Here is a 19,823-nt window from a genome sequence, read left to right as displayed (position 1 = left end):
ATATGTATGAAAATTAACAGGTCACCAAAGTAAAAACTTTAACAAAGGTATTATTTCCCTTAGGAACTAACACAAAAAATAAAAACCTATAATTTGGTACAGAAATTGAGGTACTATATTAATTAAATTTTACTACATAGTAATAAAGAAGAATGCTTACCTAGTTCAATACATGTTATTCCAAGAGACCATACATCTACTTTGCCATCATACTGTCCTTCATCCATGGCCAAAATTACTTCTGGGGCCATCCTAAAACATAAAATGTCATTTAAATTAAAGTAAAAATAATGTATACTATTCATTAAAATATAGTAACTATCTACATGAAGAATACCTGTGTGAACTGCAGACAATATTTCTGGACATATAAGTTTTTAAAATGGGAAATGAATGTATTATATTGTGAGGTAAATATTTACCACTGCACATATAGTGTGAGACTCATTCTCACTATGTGTCATGATCATATCACAACATCCTAAAAGGATGCCACAGAGCAGGATTATATTCTGCACCTGTTCAAGTTTTAAGGTTCTAATACTGTATAACTGTTAGGCCAGTAGTGGTCTCAGGATCCCTATACAAACGTCTAATTTTTGCTAAAAATATCAAACTCCATCACTGGCATTGAATATCAGCAGTTATTTTCCTTCAAGCTACAAGCTTACTCCATTTATTTCAGAAATATTTGCCACAATAACCAGCACTAAATAACCATAGTCTGTCAGTCTTTCTTGCAAATAAAAATAGCGTTTTGTGATTAAAGTGGCTAGAGAACCTCACAACCACAACAATCAGACAATAATCAACCTTATATGTCTTGGTCACAAAATGAAACATCAATTCATACCTTCAACTAGAGTCTAACTTTATTTTTTACTCGTTAGTCATTCATTCATTTGTTTATTCATTTATCCTACAAACATACTTAGCACTGTTAGGTTGAATAATGTAATATTGATATTAGACTTTTTTCACCTAGAAAAATGGGAAGTTCATATGTTTCAACCTAGTTCAATGTCCAGGCACTATTAAACCAACATAGGACTTCTGCTTATAAGTGACAGTTTAGAGTTTTTGATTGCTAGAGTTTCCATTAGTCATGATTTCTCTTAAATCTTGTTATCCCCTTCAAAAGACTTTTTCTAGAGTAGGATGGTCCCTATTGTCAAGGCCTAGAACAGCACTGAACATGAGAGACTAGAATGTAGTATATCTGAGAATTCCACTGTCACTTTTTTGACAGTTGTTGTCCTTGTTTATACTGAGTTTCCAAACCAATTCAAAGAACAGAAATCCAGAATTTTCTTTGTCCAGCCTCAGAGACAGTAGAACAATGAGATCTGAGAAAATTGTTGCATGCCACTCTACTTTACTGCAACCAAGGAGAGCCTAAAAGTGGCATGTTTAAATAATAAACTGGAACTAATTTTTTCTAGAAAAGACCTAGATAAATATAATATTTATTGAGGTAATATGAGTCTCTTTGATGGAAAATGACTTCATCTCCCTGAACAAAGACTTTAAGAATCACTAGTGAATCTGAAAATGACAAGATCCTGCCCAATTTGCCTAGAATGGCTGCTAACCATGGCACTAAATTCCCTTTCACTTCCATAGTTCAAAGCAGGGCTAGAAAAGACTTAGGATGTTTCCCCACACTCTTCCTAATCCCTTAGTGTAGAATAACTCCAGTGCCTGTATTCTGGAATTATAGTTTCAAAGAATGGTGGAGGTGTTGGTAGCAAAAGCAAAGGCAGACTCCAGTGGATTTAGGCCCCTGCTATACGATCTCTTCTGTGAGCATAATAATGGTGTCTGGGTGTCTGCATCATGCCAAGCCTCTTGCTTTAGTTGAACTTGTACTGTGTCCATCCATATATGCCACAGTTGAGCAGACCCTGGGATGAGGCTGTTAGAGCCTGGAGAACATAGAGGGCCATGTGGAGCTTGGTGTCCTGTGGCTTGATCAGCTTTATGATCACCATAATGACAGCTGGGCCCCAGAAGGCCACTGGGTAGAAATGCACTCGTTCTGCGATGTGAATCACTGCCTACTGCTCACTTCCCAGAAAACCAGTCGATTTCACAAACTTCTTATACAGTGTCTGTGTTTGGATGAGTAAGACGACGATGATGAAGAGGCTGAGTAGAAAGCTGGCCAGGAAAATGGTGAGTCCATAAAAATAAAGTGTGCTACAGACTGATGTGTTGGCAGAAGGCAGGAATTCAGCTATGGCTGATGGCGGTGAGTGCATCAGGATCCACCTGTGGCTCTGGCTAAAGTTGAGAAAACATTCACTGACATTGCCCAAATAGAATATAAGTATCATCAATGGTAGAGGTATCAGGCTTGACAAAATGATGGCTATATGTCCAACTTGACAAGTATTATTTATTATCAGGGAAAATGTGCTCTGTCCGCTCTGGGTGTGTTTCATCCTTAGCTCTTTGTATAGGTACCAGATGTAATTGATGGTGTAGAGAAATGAAAAAATGTAGAATATATGTTCAACTGTTTGCAGGTTATAGCAGACAATGTCCTTACTGGCTGCTGAAGTTCCAAGAGAAGTGCTTCAATGAGCCAGCATATCCCAAGAAGGGGGTCAGAGAAGCTCAGATAAAAAAGTGGCCTTATCCTGGTCTCTGGCAAGGGTGGAGGCAGAGTGGGCTAGAGACACCCGAGGAGAGAGTGGGGAGGGAGGCTTTCGGGAGAGAACTGAGAGAGTAGCCGGTAGGATCCCAGTGCTAACTCATTCCCCATGTGGCAGCAGCAATCTTGCTCAGCCAGACCACTCCCCTAGAGTCTAACATTTTTGATGGTACTTTAATCTTATTCTTCATTTACCTTTGGAGTTAAGCACAGATAGCCACTTAAAAACACCTGGTGACTTCTTCAGTAAGATTATCACCAGGGACTCCAGTGTGTACATGCACATATGCAAACATATATAAATATGTGCCTAGTTATCATGTTCCAAATATACTATATACAAATTAACAAATATGTAACTAAAATATACTTTCAATTGTTAATAATAAGGTGTTTGCAATGTGTTATTTAAGACGTTGAAGTAATTTTGGAAAATTACTAAGTTAAATTTTTTATTGTAGAATATTCCAGGGCCCTTTTAAATATCTAATATTCATCATTAGTTTCTAAAGAGGAGAATCATTAAGAAATATTTGCTCACAGAAACCTTTCTGTATAGACGGGAGGGAGACTATTCTAATTAGGGGCCTCATAAAAATTTTTCTCTTCTAGAACAGGGTCTTCAATTTCTTTTATTCACTTACCTCCAATGAATTTATAAAAACTATGTATCTCCCTTGTGCATTTTTGAGTTTATATCTCAATTTTATAAATTTAATAGTTGCAAAAGATATAATGATATAATGCACAGCGCACACACACACATAGTATATTGTATATGTGCTCTAAAGATATTTAAAACTTGGAGTTGTGGAATTAGTTCATTCAATTTATCAAAAACACTGCCATGTAACTTAATTGGCAAAGCCTGTCTTCATGGTGATTATCAGTCAGTCAAATCAGAATAATCTGTCAGAAAAAGTCTGTCTGACTTCATTTCAATACCAGTAACATGTTAACATGCCCCCATGACAGCTATCTCAGTTATGAATTCTACATCAGAAAAAAAGAAGGGAGGGAAGATAATTGGGGATAAAGACACAGTAAGGGATAATAGTAACGGGAAGGGAGATAATGGGAAAGGCACAAAGCCTTACCAAGTGTTTGTGTCCTGACTCTTCAGTATTTCCAAAAGACGCTATATACTCTGAAATTGTCCCTCTGGTGTTGACTTTAGGCTTCTGTATCCCAAAGCAATGCATCACTGTAATAATCTCAATGGGTAAAAAGCCTTTCTTCTATAAAGCAGGAGAAGGAAATTTCAAAGGTCCATGGGGGAAAAAAAGATAGAGCGGACCTAAGACAACACTCTCAGCATACAAAGAGAAAGAAGACACATATGGATAGAAGCTGAAGATCTAGAAAGTTGATTCCCTTCAAACTTGCTAACTTTAATACTGAATTATTTATGGTTAAAATTATATTATGTCTAGAATTTGTTTCAAAATAACTGAGGGGTGGAGAAGAAGGGGAGAGGAATGAGTACATAGGGTGGGAATGGCCATGGGATAATGGTGTTGGGATGAGTGATTGGTATGTGAGGCCTTTATTATACTCTTGTTGACTTTTATGTGTATTTGAAGCTCTCTACAATAATATATAAAGTCCTCAAAACTCCCAGTTAACTATCAGTCTTTAGGTGCTCTTAGTATGAAGATCATTGATACATAGAATAAACCTAAAGAAAACACAAATTTCTTTCTTAAGTATATTTGACCGATTATGCTATTACAGTTGTCCCATTTTGTTTTCTCCTCTTTATTACCCTCTACCCTGTACCACCCCTGTAGTTGATGTCCATGGGTTGTACATAAAAGTTCTTTGGCTTCTCCATTTCCTGTACTATTTTTAACTTCTTCCTGTCTACTTTGTACCTATTATTTATGCTGCTTATTCCCCATACGTTTTTTCCCCTTTCTTCCCCTCCCTCCCACTGACAACCCTCCAAGTGATCTCCATTTCTGTGATTCTGTTCCTGTTCCAGTTGTTGGCTTAATTTTTGTTTTTTAGGTTCAACTGTTGATAGTTGTGAGTTTGTTATTTTATTGTTCATAGTTTTTCATCTTCTTCTTTTACTTAGATAAATCTCTTTAACATTTCATATATGGGCTTGGTGATGATGAATTCCTTTAATTTACCTATCTGGGAAGCACTTTATCTGCCCTTCCATTCTAAATGATAACTTTGCTGGGTAGAGTAATCTTGGATGTAGGTCCTTGCCTTTCATGACTTCAAATACTTCTTCCCAGCCCTTTCTTGCCTGCAAGGTTTCCTTTGAGAAATCAGCTGACAGTCTTATGGGAACTCCTTTGTAGGAAACACTCTCCTTTTCTCTTGCTGCTTTTAAGAGTCTCTCCTTATCTTTAATCTCAGGTAACTTAATTATGATGTGTCTTGGTGTCTTTCCTCTTGGATCCAACTTTTTTGGGACTCTTTGAGCATCCTGGACTTGTACGCCTATTTCCTTCACCAGATTGGAGAAGTTCTCCTTCATTATTTTTTCAAGTAAGTTCTCAATTTCTTCCTCTTCCTCTTCTCCTTCTGGTACCCCTATGTTTGATGTTGGAATGTTTAAAGTTGTCCCAGGGCTTCCCAGTCTCTCATTTTTTTGAATTCTTGTTTCTTCATTCTGTTCCGGTTGGATGTTTGTTTGTTTCTTTTGTTCCAAATCACTGATTTGAGTCCTTGTTTCCTTCCCTTCACTGATGGTTCCCTGTATATTTTCCTTTATTTCACTTTGTATAGCTTTCATTTCTTCCCTTATTTTGCAACCATACTCAATAATTTCTGTGAGGATCTTGATTACCAGTGTTTTGAACTCTCCATCTGATAGGTTGGCTATTTCCTTGTCACTTAGTTCTTTTTCTGGGCCTTGATCTGTTGTTTCATTTGGGCCTTATTTCTTTGTCTCAGCACACCAGTTATGTTGTAAGAGGTGGTGCCTTGGGCATTAAGCAGGGCAGGGCAACCTACTTCACTGCATTGTGGCATTGCATGTGGGGCAGGGGTCAGAGAGGGAACAAAGCTGCTTGCTCAGCTCTCACCGGCTTTCAGTCACTTCCCTCGCTACCTACAAGCAAATTGGGCTCTTCTGGTGCTGATTTCCAGGTAGGTGGGCTTGTTGTGCACATTCTAGGATCCCGTGGGTCTCTCCAAAAAACTCTCCTGTGAGGACGGGAGTTTCTCTTGCTGCTGCAATCCCTACAGATTTTTACAGCCAGAGGTGTAGAGGCTTTATTTCCCCGAGCTGGGAATCCTGGGTTGCATGTTGTTCCTCCCAGTTTATCTGCATGCAAATGTGGGATGTCCTAGTCTACCAGCTGCCACCTTGCCCACCTTGGTCTACCAGCCTCAGCCTTGCTGTGGGCCCTCTCCACCCCTCCTACAAGTCTTGACGAATGTTTCTTCTTAACTCCTTGTTTGTTGAACTTCTATTTATTTTTATTTTCTGGCAGTTCTGGTTGTTTTTTGTTTTTAAATTGGTTGTTATCTTTCTTTGGTTGTGTGAGGAAGGGACGTGCATCTACCTATGCCTCCATCTCGGCCAGAACTCTCAGAAAACACAATTTCTGCTTAGCATTTCTATCTACTCCCTACTTCAATTTTTATTGGTTTTTTTTCCCCCACTCCATGCCCAATATATGATGCAGATAATAATAAAAAAGAAAATGTGAAGGAGCAGGGAGAAGGAATAAAAAAATAGGAGATGTAAGTGCAGCACCCCAAATTTATATTTGAAACTAACTACAATACTTAAAGTTAAAAATGTCCAAAATAGCATTGTGTTTTCAGGAAAAAGACATCTGAAAAAAGTACAACCATACATTACCTATTTCAATTATGAGGGTCAATACTAGATAGGATTATACTTACCAATATGGCGTTCCCACAAAAGAATTGGCAGGAGATGCCATGGAAGCAGATCCAAAGTCAGCAAGTTTCACCTGGCCTGGTTCTGTCAGAAGAATATTTCCTGCTTTGATATCTCTGGGTTTAAGGAACACAGAAAATTATTTCTTTTTCTTTTATTAAATTGTGTTGAAAATGATAAAGATAAAATAAAAATTTGTAAAGTAGGCAGGAAGAAATCAAAGTAATTAAGTTTGGGACAATAAGAATTAAAATCCAAATTAGAAAACCAAAAATACAGAATTCATATAACTATATAGGAATACTTTTCTCAAAGAGAAGACAAAATAGCAGTAAAAACAAAGGACAGACTATTCCGCAACTGCAGCATATAGTCTATATTTGAGTTCCTGTTTACTGGTACAATTAATGGCTTTAAAAATAGAATTTAAGTAGTTGACCACTTCTTCATACATGTAAGATTTCTGACTATCCCACTTAATGTACACAAATAAAAAACTTTATGCCCAAATTTTCAATATTTAATTCTTAAAAATTTGAAATTTAAGTGTACTATACAATCTTATACTGGTTTATTAATTTCAGGTGTGGAATATAGTGATTTGACATTTTTATACCTTATAGTGTGATCACCCAACTAATTCTAGTAATCATCTGTCATTGTGCAAACTTATCATATTATTGATTATATTCCTCTTCCTATTTTCACCCATCCTCCCACCCCTCCCTTCTGGTAAGTATCTCTTTGGTTGCTATTTCTGTTTTGTTTTAGACTCCACACATAAGTGAAACCGTACAATATTTATCTTTCTCTGCCTGACTTATTTCACTTAGCATAATGCCCTCTAGACCCATCCATGTTATTGCAAATATGCCCCCAATTTCTAAAAAAGAATTATTCATATCATACCCAAAGCTTAGCATAATTCACCTAACATAATATGAAATGAAAATATATAAGAATAATGTAATATCAGTGATCCCAAATTTACTTTCAAACTTACTTTTCTAAATCAGCAAACATATTATCCACATAAACCAAGAAAATGATGGATATTTATATAATAAGACTGCATGCCCATGATATACACTTAAGACTTTCAAAATAGAAAAACTTTATTTCTAAATACTTCTCAATTCTTACTGTACTATTATAACGGATATAATACTGAACCTATTATCCCTCCATTTATTTTTGTTTTTTTTTAAATGGAAGGGTAATTTGATGTTGAGAAGATCTTAGGTTCTAATTCCATCTCTTACATATACTTACTACCATGTGGATTTCTCTTGGACCTTACTATCCTCACCTAAAAAAATGATAACCAATGAACTCAAGATGACTCTACTATCTAGTTTCATATGTATTGCCTGGTTCACATATATCATCAAAAAAATGTTAACTTCCTTCTAAAACAGGCAAAACTAATACCAATGCTAAAAATGCACTATAAAATGGTTTAATCTTAAAGTCACTATCCATTATCATGGATTATCAAGGGCTAATATTCAAAACGATAAAGAGGCTGAAGTGGCCTTGATATGTCTGTGTTATGTAATCAATGGAACAAATCTGGCATTTTCAGTTACCAGGAAGGTAAAAGATCTAGGATTAGTCCAGTTTAATCTATCTGGCTTTATAAGCTTGGGGAAATTAGACTCAAATTGAGGCACCAGTTTCTTCATCTGCAAAACAAAATAACTACAAAATCCCTGATGTCGTCTCCATTTTGCAAATTAAATAATTCTGTAATTAAATTTCTACCCCAAATGTATAAAGTACATATACTTCAAAAAGCCTAGCAGCATGTGTAGACAAAGATAAAAATTATCCTAAACAAAGAGACCAATGTACTAGTATATTCTTTTTAAGGTATGGACAATCTAAAGAAGATGTATTCATAAGATTCCAAAATGCTTTTGTTTGGCTATAACTAATAAACATTTCAGGGTTAATAAGTTCCAGGGTTGATAAATACAAGAAACCATTTGCCTGTTAATATATGATAATTTTCAACTTACTTACCTATGAATCATAGTATGAGAATGTAAGTAGGCTAATCCCTGGAGAGCACCATGTGTAATTGCTGCTATTTCCAATTCTTGCAATGGCTTTTTGTGAACTTAAAATAAGAATTTATTTGAAAATAATTACTATGTAGAACATTTTGTTTAAAGTAATAAATATACACATCTGATATATATGGGGCAATTTTTAAACACTAACATTATGCAACAAGGGATTTGCCTCCCAAGATATAAAACAAGGTTACTAGATGTTATAACTAGTATCAATTGTGCCTTGCTGTTAAAGTAGAGGTTACAGCCAATATTTCTCAAAGCTAATAACATTTAACAATTATTTGGTGACAATAAAAACAAAATTAACAAAAGAGAAGTTTCCCCTTTATTCTCACATATTTTCATTCTGAACAAAAGGAACAGAGCAAGCTTAATGACAAAGAATACAGAAAAATGATCGTTAAGGCACAATGAGAGAAAATGCACCTGTCTTATGCTACTATATAACATTAAATGAGGATTGTGCACACCATGCTGAGAATCTGCTGTAGAAAATTTTAAGGTTTTCACTCTTTTGGAAAGTTTTTATATTATTCAAGAACTCTCTTACTGAATTCCCATTTTGCTAATGCTTTCTTCCCCCTTAACAATGACAGGAAACCTACCTTCCAGTAAATCTGAAGCAGATCCTAAACAATATTCCATTACAAGCTATATGGGAAGAAATATTATAAAAGCATTAAAATATATTATTGAAAAGATTCTATTTGAGATAATATAAGTTCTCCACAAAGATCAAGAATATAGTTTGAAGTAAAACAAACTCTAGTCATTTTTTAACTTAAAAAACAAACATTTACATAGTTAGCCATTTGTTTAATGCAAATATAAAGTTAAGCCAATGATATCTTCTTTTATAATACCAATATATAATTGCTTGTACAAATTATAATTACTATAATTATAAGTACAAAAATATAACTACTATAATTATGAAAGAATATACATATTCTGTTACTATTAACCTAGAATAGAATACTGATTGTTTGGAAGCAGAAAACTGTCCTTTGGGACTATACGCACAAAACTTAGGTTACAGTATGAAGTTTCATTTACAGCAAACACATTGTACCTACTATACGCCAGCTATTTTATATATATTAACTAATTTAATCTTCACAACCACCTTATGAAGTAAGCCCTATTATTTCCCTGTTTTACAGATAGAAAAACTTGAGAGACAGAGAAGTAACCAACGCAATGGCACTGATTTTACTTTAACCACAAACTCAAGTTTAGGAGTATCACCACCACAACCACAAAATTCAAATTGGATAAAAATGCAACAAACATTACAAATCTAAATCTAACTTCAGTACACTAAAATGATATTAGCTATGGCTTATTAACTATTCAAAATAAGAGGTCATTCCTATTTAAAGAAAATTTAGCCTTTCTCTTAAGAAACACAGTTATTATCCCTATACCATTGAAGGATTACTACCATCTCACCTCAGTGGTAACAATAGGGTAAAATTAACCTCCACTTCTTGTAATAAAGGGTCTCAATTCTCTACATTTAGTATTACTCAGCTAAGGAATCACAATCTATTCAAATTTCACCAGGATTCACCAAGACTTCACCAAGAACTTTGTGATAAAATAGATTATAATACATTTATGTCAAAAAGATGATGTAACTTTCACCCTCAGGTAATAGAATTGTTTTCACAATGTTTGGGAAACTATTTAGTAGTTTGATAAACTACTAAAAATGTCAGAGAACATTTTACCATGCACATAAAGGTCAGCTAACTTGTAAAAGTTCTTCATCCCTAGGAGTATTAGTTCTAGGAAAAGCTGTTCTTCCTTTCTCAGTATGAAATAACATTTCTTTCTTTCTTTTTTTCAAGATAGTATTTATTTACATTTTAGAAAGAGGGGAAGGGAGGGAAAAAGAGAGGGAGAGAAACATCCATGTGTGAGTAATATATGGATTGGTCACCTCTCACAAGCCCCCAGCTGGGGAACCTGACCCAAAACCCAGGCATGTGCCCTGAGTGGGAATTGAACCAGTGACCTTTTGGTTCACAGGCTGGCACTCGATCCACTGAGCCACACCAGCCAGGGCTGAAATAACATTTCAAGGTGTTTTTTGCAAGCTTCACATAACCATTTTGAGACATTCTTAATTTAATTCATTCTATGTTCAAACCAACTAAAATTATAGCAAGGGAAGAACAGATACCTACCCATGCTGTGTGCTCACGTAAATAGCAGCCTTTATATTCTATACTGTTGGGATGTTTTATTCTTTGTAGAAATTTGACTTCCTTAATAATATCCTGCCATTTCTGTGGGGAGAAAAAGAAGTAAACGTAAGAATTATGAACAGCTGCTTCTCCTTAGAAATTTATGTAAGAATAAAGAAATTACTAGATTAATGGCTAATGAGAACATACAGCTTTGCTTTATTTGTAATATTTAAATGTTAAAATAATAAATTTAAAAGGACTATATAATTTATAAATAAATACATAATTCATAAAATTATTTCATTAAAGGTAGGCAAATTTTAGTTTGATAGAATTTATCATCAGTAAGTCTTATTAAAATTTTACAACCATATAACACACATGTTGGCAAAAAACTATATACCATATTTAGAGATTTTTCTTCAAAATTCAATTTCCCATTTCCTATTTGCAGCTCTACTGACATAATTTATATACCATAAAGTTCACCTATTGTGTTTTTGGCTTGTATCTTCTACCAAATGTTAAGGTATTGTTTGTTTTTTAAACTGAAATGAAGCAATTACTCTGAGACATAAATTTGTAAACGCACTTTCTAAAATGGTAGTAACAATTAGTTATTACATAGGAAAGTTCACAGGAAAAAACAAGCAGTATGAAAATGCTTTCCTACATATTTTACTAAGAACTTTCTTCATTGATATCTATTGAACATTACAGATAACCAATTGGCAATAAATAATATACTTAGGCCAGATACTAACTTAATCATATATTATATTGTTAGACAGACATATGTGTTTGTCTCTAGAATGTTCATTATGTTTCATTGATCTACTTGATTATTTCTCTTTTGGTGTCATGTTGGTTTAATTGCTGAGACTTTATAATGGTTTTACATTTTAAAAATATTTTATAATTAACTTTGATATTTAAAAAAATAAATAAAATCAATCTGCATTTAAGAAAGAAAGGGAGAGATGGAACTCCTCCTTTCTGTGACATCATGGATCGAACTGGAGAATATTAAGCTAAGTCAAATAAGTCAGTTGATGAAAGACAAATACCGTATCATCTCACCTATAAGTGGATTCTATTCAACAAAATAAACTAACAAACAAAATAAACCACAGGCACGGAAACATGGAGCAGACTGAAAGTGACCAGAGGGGATGGGGAAAGAGGACAATGGTGGAAAGAAAGGGAAGGAACTAGACGAAGAACATGTATCAATGACCCATGGACATGGACAACAGAGTGGGAATTGACTGTGGGAGAGGGGGGTGGGGATGGGATAGGCAGAGCGGGGATGGGATAGGCGGAGCGGGGAAGGGGTAAAAATTGAGACAACTGTAGAATAAACATGATTTACATATTTAAAAAAATAAAATAAAAAATAATAATAAAAAAAGGGGGGGAAAAAAAGAAGCAACCAGGGAACTGGAAGGGACCAAACCAGGGCCTTGGCTAGGTTGCTCTGTTTATTGGCTAGACAGGCCATCCCAATAAGCCAAGGTTGCAGGTTTGATCTCTGATCAGGGCACATACAGAAGGCAACCAATGAATGCATTAATAAGTGGAACAACGAACCTATGTTTCTCTCTCTCTCCCCCTTCTCCTACCCCCAAAATCAATAAATAAAAAGTAAAGTAAAAAAATAAAAAAATTAAAATAAATAAATAAATAAATAAAGGACCCTGGTTGAACCAGGTCTCTCTGGCCTGTGAGCTTAGTGGGCATGGGATGGGAAGCAGGAATCTTTTTTTTTGTTCTTGTTTTAATTTCTTAAAACATTACCACCGACTTGGGCCATATTTCTAGTCATAGAAACTAGCATAATAGAAATCTTTAAGAAATATTTTGTACTAGAATTTAGTATCATATATCTCCTATGTTTTTTAACAAACCTTCAACAAAATACAGTAAAATAGGTACACAGTATTTTATATAAAATGTGTAAGATATAAGATGTTAAATTCAGGAAATGTTTCATGGCCTTTAATTTCAATTTAAATGCTCTGGGAGGCCAACTCTCAAAACAAACAAAACCCTGTATATTTTAAAGCAAAAAAAAAAAAAAAAAAAATTCATGAAGGAAAGTATTACTATATGTAAAAAGATAATCCCCTACATGAGACTTTTGTTCTAGGTATGACTAATCAGACTTCAACATAGCACAATTCTTCCTGTGAAAGCTACTTCTAAAGTTGTGCTATAGAATTGTGAATAAAATTACTAGCAAACTTGTAAAAAATGGAGGTTTTTTTTTAGTTTTAGGAATTTTTAGGAGTTTTTTAGTTATCAAAATGGTGGAACACTGATACAATCATAAAGGTGTCATTGTACCCATAGTATGATCACAGAAACAAGATTTACCATAAAAGAGATTTGAAAAAGGTAGAAAACAAAAACCTTTAAAAATTAAAGATGGATCCAGAAATTCTACCTCTGGGTACATGCACCAAAGCATTGAAAGCAGGGACTCAAAGAAATATTTGTATACCCATGTTCATAGCAGCATCAATTAGAATAAATAAGGGATGAAGGAATTCAAGTGTTCACTGACAGATGAGTGAATGGATAAACAAAATGTGGTGTGTTACACACACACACACACCCCCCCCCCAACACACACGAAAATACACAGAAATTTTATTTAGCCTTAAAAAGAAATCCTGACACATGGATGAGCTTTGAAGGCACTATGTTCAGTGAAATAAGCCCATCACAAAAGTACAAATATTGCACAATTTCACTTATATGAGTTAACCAAGAGTAGTCAAATTCATAAAATGAGATAGTAGAATGGTGATTTCCAGGGGCTGTAGGGAGAGAGGAGTAAGGAGTTATTATTTACTGGGAATAGAACATGAGTCCAACCCCTGGGACCATGGTCCCTGGTCTGTTAGGAACTGGCTGCACAGCAGGAGGTGAGCAGCAGGCAGACCCACAAAGCTTCATCCGTATTTACAGCGGCTCCCTTTTGGTTCCCCATCACCTGCATTACAGCCTGAGCTCCACCTCCTGTCAGACCACCATTAGATTCTCACAGAAGCACAAATCCTACTGTGAACTACATATGCAAGGGATTTAGGCTGCACATTCCTTAGGAGAATCTAATGCCTGATGATCTGAGGTGGAGCTTAGGCGATGATGTTAGCACTAGAGAGTGGCTACAAATACAGATTATCATTAACAGAGAGGTATGACTGCACAGAGACCATAAAAAATCAATTGCTTGCAGACTCATATCAAAACCCTATCAGTGAGTTGAGACAAGTGACAATTAAGCTACATCTGCTGGCTGGCTATAAAGCCATCTGCCCCACCACTGCCTCCTGCTACGGTCTGTGGAAAAATTGTCTTCCATGAAACTGGTCCTTGGTGCCAAAAAACTGGAGGACTGCTGGTACAGAGCTTCAATTTTGCAAGATGAGATAAATAAATTTCTGGAGATGAATAGTGGTGATGGTTGTACAGCAATATGAATGTCCTTAATGCCACTGAACCATACAGTTAAAAATGGTTTAGATGGTGTATTTGTGTATTTTGCCACAACTGAAAAATTTTTTAAAAATTAAGGACACAGCCTATATAGATTTAGAAAGTAGACTATATTTTATAAAATAAATTTATCCAACGAAATATAATGTCAAAAGAACTGACCAGAATATTAGCAAACTAAAGTATACTCAATGTAGTATCAATAATTTTATATTTTGGTTTTTCAGATTATTACACATTGCCTGTTTTTCACACTAGATATATAGTGCCTGTTGTTTAAAGTTTGTTTACAACAACACTTACTCTCTAAACCATTAAAAAATTATATATAGTATATTTACTGTCAAATATATCTTATTTTAGTTTATTATTTTAGAAATTGATAATCCCTCTGTGATGAAGATAGAGTAATATACTAAAACACACTTTAAAAAATAAAAGCTGGGAGCACAAGCTGGGAGGCTTTGGGATGCCAGTAATGCTATTTATGGCTGTAGGTACCAGTTAAATAGGTACATTCCGTATGTGAAGAAAATTCACTGAGATACACACTTAATACTTGTACACTATTCTTTATGTATAGTTCTCAGAAAAAATTTCTACCTACCCACAATTAAAAACACTATGTCTTTCTCCAACATACCAGTAAGAATGTATATATTTCACAACCTACCTCAGTAGACTGCTTTCCACTGTAAGACATTTTCTTGATAGCCACGACTTCATTGGTACGCACATCTCGTGCCTAACAAAACAAACATTGTAAAAATTAACAGATTAAATCTGGGTAATGATTTCTCTGAGAATAAAAGGATTTATAAGCTACCATGTCAAAAAGGACATAAACACGTTTTTTTAAAGAACTTTGAAAAATTGTAACTATAATTAAATTCATCAAATTATCCAAATTAGATGGTACTTTGTAAAGGAAAAAAACAGGTTTATCTTTTAAGCGATCTAGTAAGAGGAAAAATATAGAAATGTAAATAGTACTATAAACAAAAAGACAAAGCAAGACTAGTATATACAAGTCCATGCTAATAAATTTTAAAATCTCTATGAAATGAACAATTTTCTAGGAAAGAATAAATTACTACAACTGATCTAGAGAAGAAAATGTGAGCAAAACAAACAACAGCAGCAAACTGAAAAGAATACCAATGAGTTAGATTTAAAGTAGTTTTGAGTCAAAAATAGTTTTACTGGGGAAACTTTCCAAGACATCAGAGGGGAAAAAAGAAAGCTATGCCATTAAATTAAAAAAAAATTTTAATATTGAATTTAGAGAGAAAAACATCAACCTTCTGTTCCAGCTAGTCATGCATTCACTGGTTCACTCCTTCATGTGGCCCCACAGGGGATTAAATCTGAAACTCTACTGTTCTGGTGTGAAGCTCCACCAACAAAACCACCCGGCCAGTGTTATGCCATTAATTTTGTAAAGCCAGTATGACCCAGTAACTAAAACTTCACTAAACAGCACAAAATAGAAAATTAGGTACCAATTTCATTTTTAAATATGCATAAGAAATTCTAAATAAAATTTTAAAACCACTATTTCAGGGCATTAAAGGAAAGGTTCATTTGATAAAACAGTAAAACTATAATTACAGAAATGCAAAAGATTTTGATACTAAGAAAACATTTAATAATTTAACACATTTCTTAAAAAGTCAAAGGAGTGTATATAGTGATATACATGTACACAAAAATGCTGGGGAGATAATGTGTGTGTGTGAGTGTGTGCATGCATGCACTTGTGTGTGTGTATCGCCAGCATTTTTCTGGACAGTATGTATGTATGTATGTATGTATGTATGTATGTGTGTGTGTGTGTGTGTGTATGGCCTATCCAGAAAGCACCCAGCCATGTAATATGAAAAATAAAGACATTCATTGAAGAAGATGTACGGTACAAGAAGCATTGTACACGGAACAAGGATGTCTCAGTCCACTTCAAAGTAGGCACCCAGGGACCTCACACAGTTTTCCCAACTGCAGCACGATGTTCTTTCTGCTCAGGTAGAAGCTGCGGAATGAATTTTGCCATGATGCATTTCATGCCAAGATCCTGAGTCAAAATCTCAGGCACAGTAGTTTTTGTAATGCCCAGATCAGTTTCTAGTTCTTACACTGTCAGTCGTCAATCTTTGTTGATTGCAGCCCATACATGTTCAACATTCTCAGGTGTTCTGCTGGTTGTTTCAGGCCTTCCAGAACATGGATCACTTTCAACAGATTTTTGATCGTCTTTGAAGCATATATGCCACTTTCATTTGCACCGCACTTATTGCATCATCCCTAAAAGCCTTCTGAATCATCCAAATAGTTTCTGAGAAGGATGTTTCAAACTTAATGCAAAATTTGATGCAGATTCATTGTTCCACTTGTTCATTTTGAATGTGATGGCCACACAGTACACATGCTCAATGAAAGGCATCTACTGCCTCCACTGTGAAATAAGTGAAATCACAGACCACACATGCACATTCCAGTCCACTCTCCTTGGCTGCCAGGTTACACTGATGTTGTGGCAAATCATTCTCGTATTAACAATGGCTACACTTTTTCTGAACAGACCTTGCATATTTCATACATATATACATACATACACACACACACACACACACACACACACACACACTCCAAAATGCAGGAAGATCCCAACTCTAAATGTTATTTGCAGGGAAGGCCAAACTCTTAGGAAGCTTAAATTAGAAATGTAATTCTGCCCTGGCCAACTACCTCAGTTGGTTAGGGTCATCCCAATACATCAGGGTTGCAGGTTCCACCCCTGGACAGAGCACATACAAGAAACAACTAATGAATGCATAAATAAATGGAAAAGCAAAGCAATGTTTTTTTCTCTCTCTCACAAATCAATCAATCAATGAAATAAAATAAAAAAAGCGTAATTCCTTAATATGGTAAATCATGCCTAATATAAACACCTGCCAATCATGATTAAGGCAAGACTGCTAAAATATCAAAATTATTATTTACAACTGTTGTGGAACTGTTGTGAAAATTCTTTAAAAAGTTATAAAAATGTATTATTAACACAATAGTTAACTCTTTGGAAAAGAAGAGCAAAACTCTCATTATGTGTTTAAAAAAATTATATACATTAAGAAGGCATAAGAGAATAGCTGCAAAATATCTAAAATAAGTTCAGGAAAAGGGTGAGAACCATCTTAAATTATCTGTGGAAAAACTCATCTTCAGTCCAGACTTCAATAAATTCTCAAAGATAAATGTTCCAAAATTAGATTATGGTGATGGCTACAAAACTTATGTTTACTAAAAAAAAAATAAAACGTACACTTAAAATTGGGGTAATTACAGTAATTTATACCTTAAAAAACGTGTTTTGAAGACAGCACATATATAAATTATACCTAAGTAGAGTTCCTTTAAAAAAAAAAAAAAAAGAAGATACTCTGTTAAGTGAATCCTGGGAACTAACAACATTCCAATTTTAATTACTAGTGGATTGGTTAACGGAAACTTGTACTACTAATTATAAAGGATTAAGTGGATCTATCTATGTAAGTCCTGCTTGAATATGAATTTATTTTTCCAAAATGTTCTCTGGTTATCTATCTGTGAGCCCCTTGATTTTTAAAAAACAGTTCTTAATCCTCTCATGAAAAATCTGCACAATCACCACAGATAAAGTCACTAATAATCTTTACTCCCATTGTTGTCCAATCTTTAGCTCACATTTTTTTCCCAGCACCAACATTGGCCTTTGCAGTTCCCCTTTCTTCATTCTGTTCTTGTATTCCTATCTGTTTTCCTGAGATCTTCTTCTTCGTCTCATATAGACCATGTCTTTTTGTTTGTGTAGTCCAAGGGATCACAAAACATGCCAAAACTGGTTGTCTTACCACCACCAAAATGGATTCTGAATCTAAACACAAAAATGACATCTGGTGTGGTCTTATACATTTTGTCTACTTTTTCCTGAATATCTGTTTTAGATGTTGCCTTTCCCAGGGTGAAAGATGTCAGTGCCATTTGTTTCCACTGAAGTAGTCTGTTGGTCATGAACTTCCTGGTCCACATATAGTTACTATGTGTGTTGTTCCTGACGGTGGCTGATCTTGAAGCAGCAAGGGAGGAAAAGGGGCCTCCTGACTTTAATCGATAGGTTGAAACAGCTATATTCTTTTCTTTCGTAATAGCTTTATTGAAATATAATTTACATATTATAAACCCAGTTTAATGTGTACAATTCAGTAGCTTTTAGTATATTAATAGATATATGTAACTATCACTACATTCAATTTTAGAACTTAGCCTAAAAAAGAAACTCCCAATTCTTCATTTAAAAATTATTAAAATGGTAAAATTTATGTGTATTTTACCACGGTAATTTTTTACTTTATTAAAAAATAACAAACAACTATACTCTCTAGCTGTCACCCTTTTATCTCTTCTCCCCACCCCTACAGCCCTACGCAACAACTAACTACTCTGTGTCTCTCTACAGATTTGCCCATTCTGGACATTTCACATAATAAATGGCTTTTTGTGATTGGTTTCTTTCACTTAGCACAGTGTTTACAAGATTCACAACTAATGATGCTGAGTATCTTTTCATGTGCTTCTTGGCCACTTGTACATCTTCTTTGGAGAAATGTCAATTAAAAAACCCTTTGCCCATTTTTAAACTGGGCTGTCTTTTTTATTATTGAATTGTAAGAGTGCTTTATAAGTTCCTTATTAGATATATGATATTTAAGTATTTTCTCTTAATTTGTGGGCTGTCTTTTCAGTTTTGAAGCATATTAGTTTTTATTTTTGATGTAGTCAAATTTATCTATGTTTGTTGCTGTTGTCACACACATTTATATATCACATCTAAGAATTCCTTGCTAAAACCAAGGTCATTCAGATTTACCCCTAAATTTTCTTCTAAGAGTTTTATAGTTTTAACTGTTATATTTAGGTCTTTGAGTCATTTTGAGTTCATTTTTATATATGGTATGAGGTAAGATTCCAATTTCATTCCTTTGAATTAGGCAGCTATACTTTTAATTGGCCAAAGATAAAGTTTGATTTAAAAGTGGGTAGATGGGGCTTAGGGTCAAGATGGAGGTGTAGGCAGACATGGCTCACTTCTACGCACAACCACATCAAAATTTTCAGCTAAAATATAGAACCATCACTCAGAACTGTCAGAAACCAAGTTGAATGGAAGTCTGACAACTATGGAATTAAAGAAACCACACCCGTCCAGACAGGTAGGATGGGTGCAGAGGTGGAACGGGCACGTCTCTCACCCACGTGTGGCAGATAAAAATTTGGGAGGGTATCTTTGGAGTCAGGAGGCCCAGCCACACATAAGTCCCCCCAGCCCTGGGTTCCAGTGCCAGGAAGAATAGTCACCAAACTTCTGCCTGCAAAACCCAGCAGAGATTGAGTCAGTGGAAGAAACTTCTGGAGCCCCACGAAGGTCCTCTTAAAGAAGCCACATGTGGACTCACCTACTCAGACTCACTGCCTCTGAC

General features: G+C 35.0%; 1 protein-coding gene and 1 pseudogene across 6 annotated transcripts in view; both read right to left on the bottom strand.

Moving 5' to 3' along the window:
• The window catches only part of TAOK1 (TAO kinase 1), a 139,001-nt gene that overhangs the window by 52,097 nt on the left and 67,081 nt on the right, over positions 1 to 19,823 (bottom strand). For all 6 annotated transcript variants that reach the window (XM_054573243.1, XM_054573244.1, XM_054573241.1 and 3 more), the window contains 6 exons: positions 14,981 to 15,052; positions 10,801 to 10,902; positions 9,214 to 9,259; positions 8,553 to 8,649; positions 6,530 to 6,643; positions 161 to 252 (listed from right to left, as the gene is read on the bottom strand). In XM_054573243.1, coding sequence (XP_054429218.1) covers positions 161 to 252; positions 6,530 to 6,643; positions 8,553 to 8,649; positions 9,214 to 9,259; positions 10,801 to 10,902; positions 14,981 to 15,052 — 523 coding nt within the window. The remainder of the gene's footprint in view (positions 1 to 160; positions 253 to 6,529; positions 6,644 to 8,552; positions 8,650 to 9,213; positions 9,260 to 10,800; positions 10,903 to 14,980; positions 15,053 to 19,823) is intronic.
• Positions 1,713 to 2,761, bottom strand: LOC129070319 (transmembrane protein 116-like; annotated as a pseudogene).

This window comes from Pteronotus mesoamericanus, unplaced genomic scaffold (assembly GCF_021234165.1).
Source record: "Pteronotus mesoamericanus isolate MK-2021 breed Mesoamerican mustached bat unplaced genomic scaffold, CSHL_Meso_final contig_246, whole genome shotgun sequence".
Taxonomy (NCBI): domain Eukaryota; kingdom Metazoa; phylum Chordata; class Mammalia; order Chiroptera; family Mormoopidae; genus Pteronotus; species Pteronotus mesoamericanus.
The sequence above is the reverse complement of the archived record's forward strand: the minus strand, read 5'-3'. Positions and strand labels throughout refer to the sequence as shown.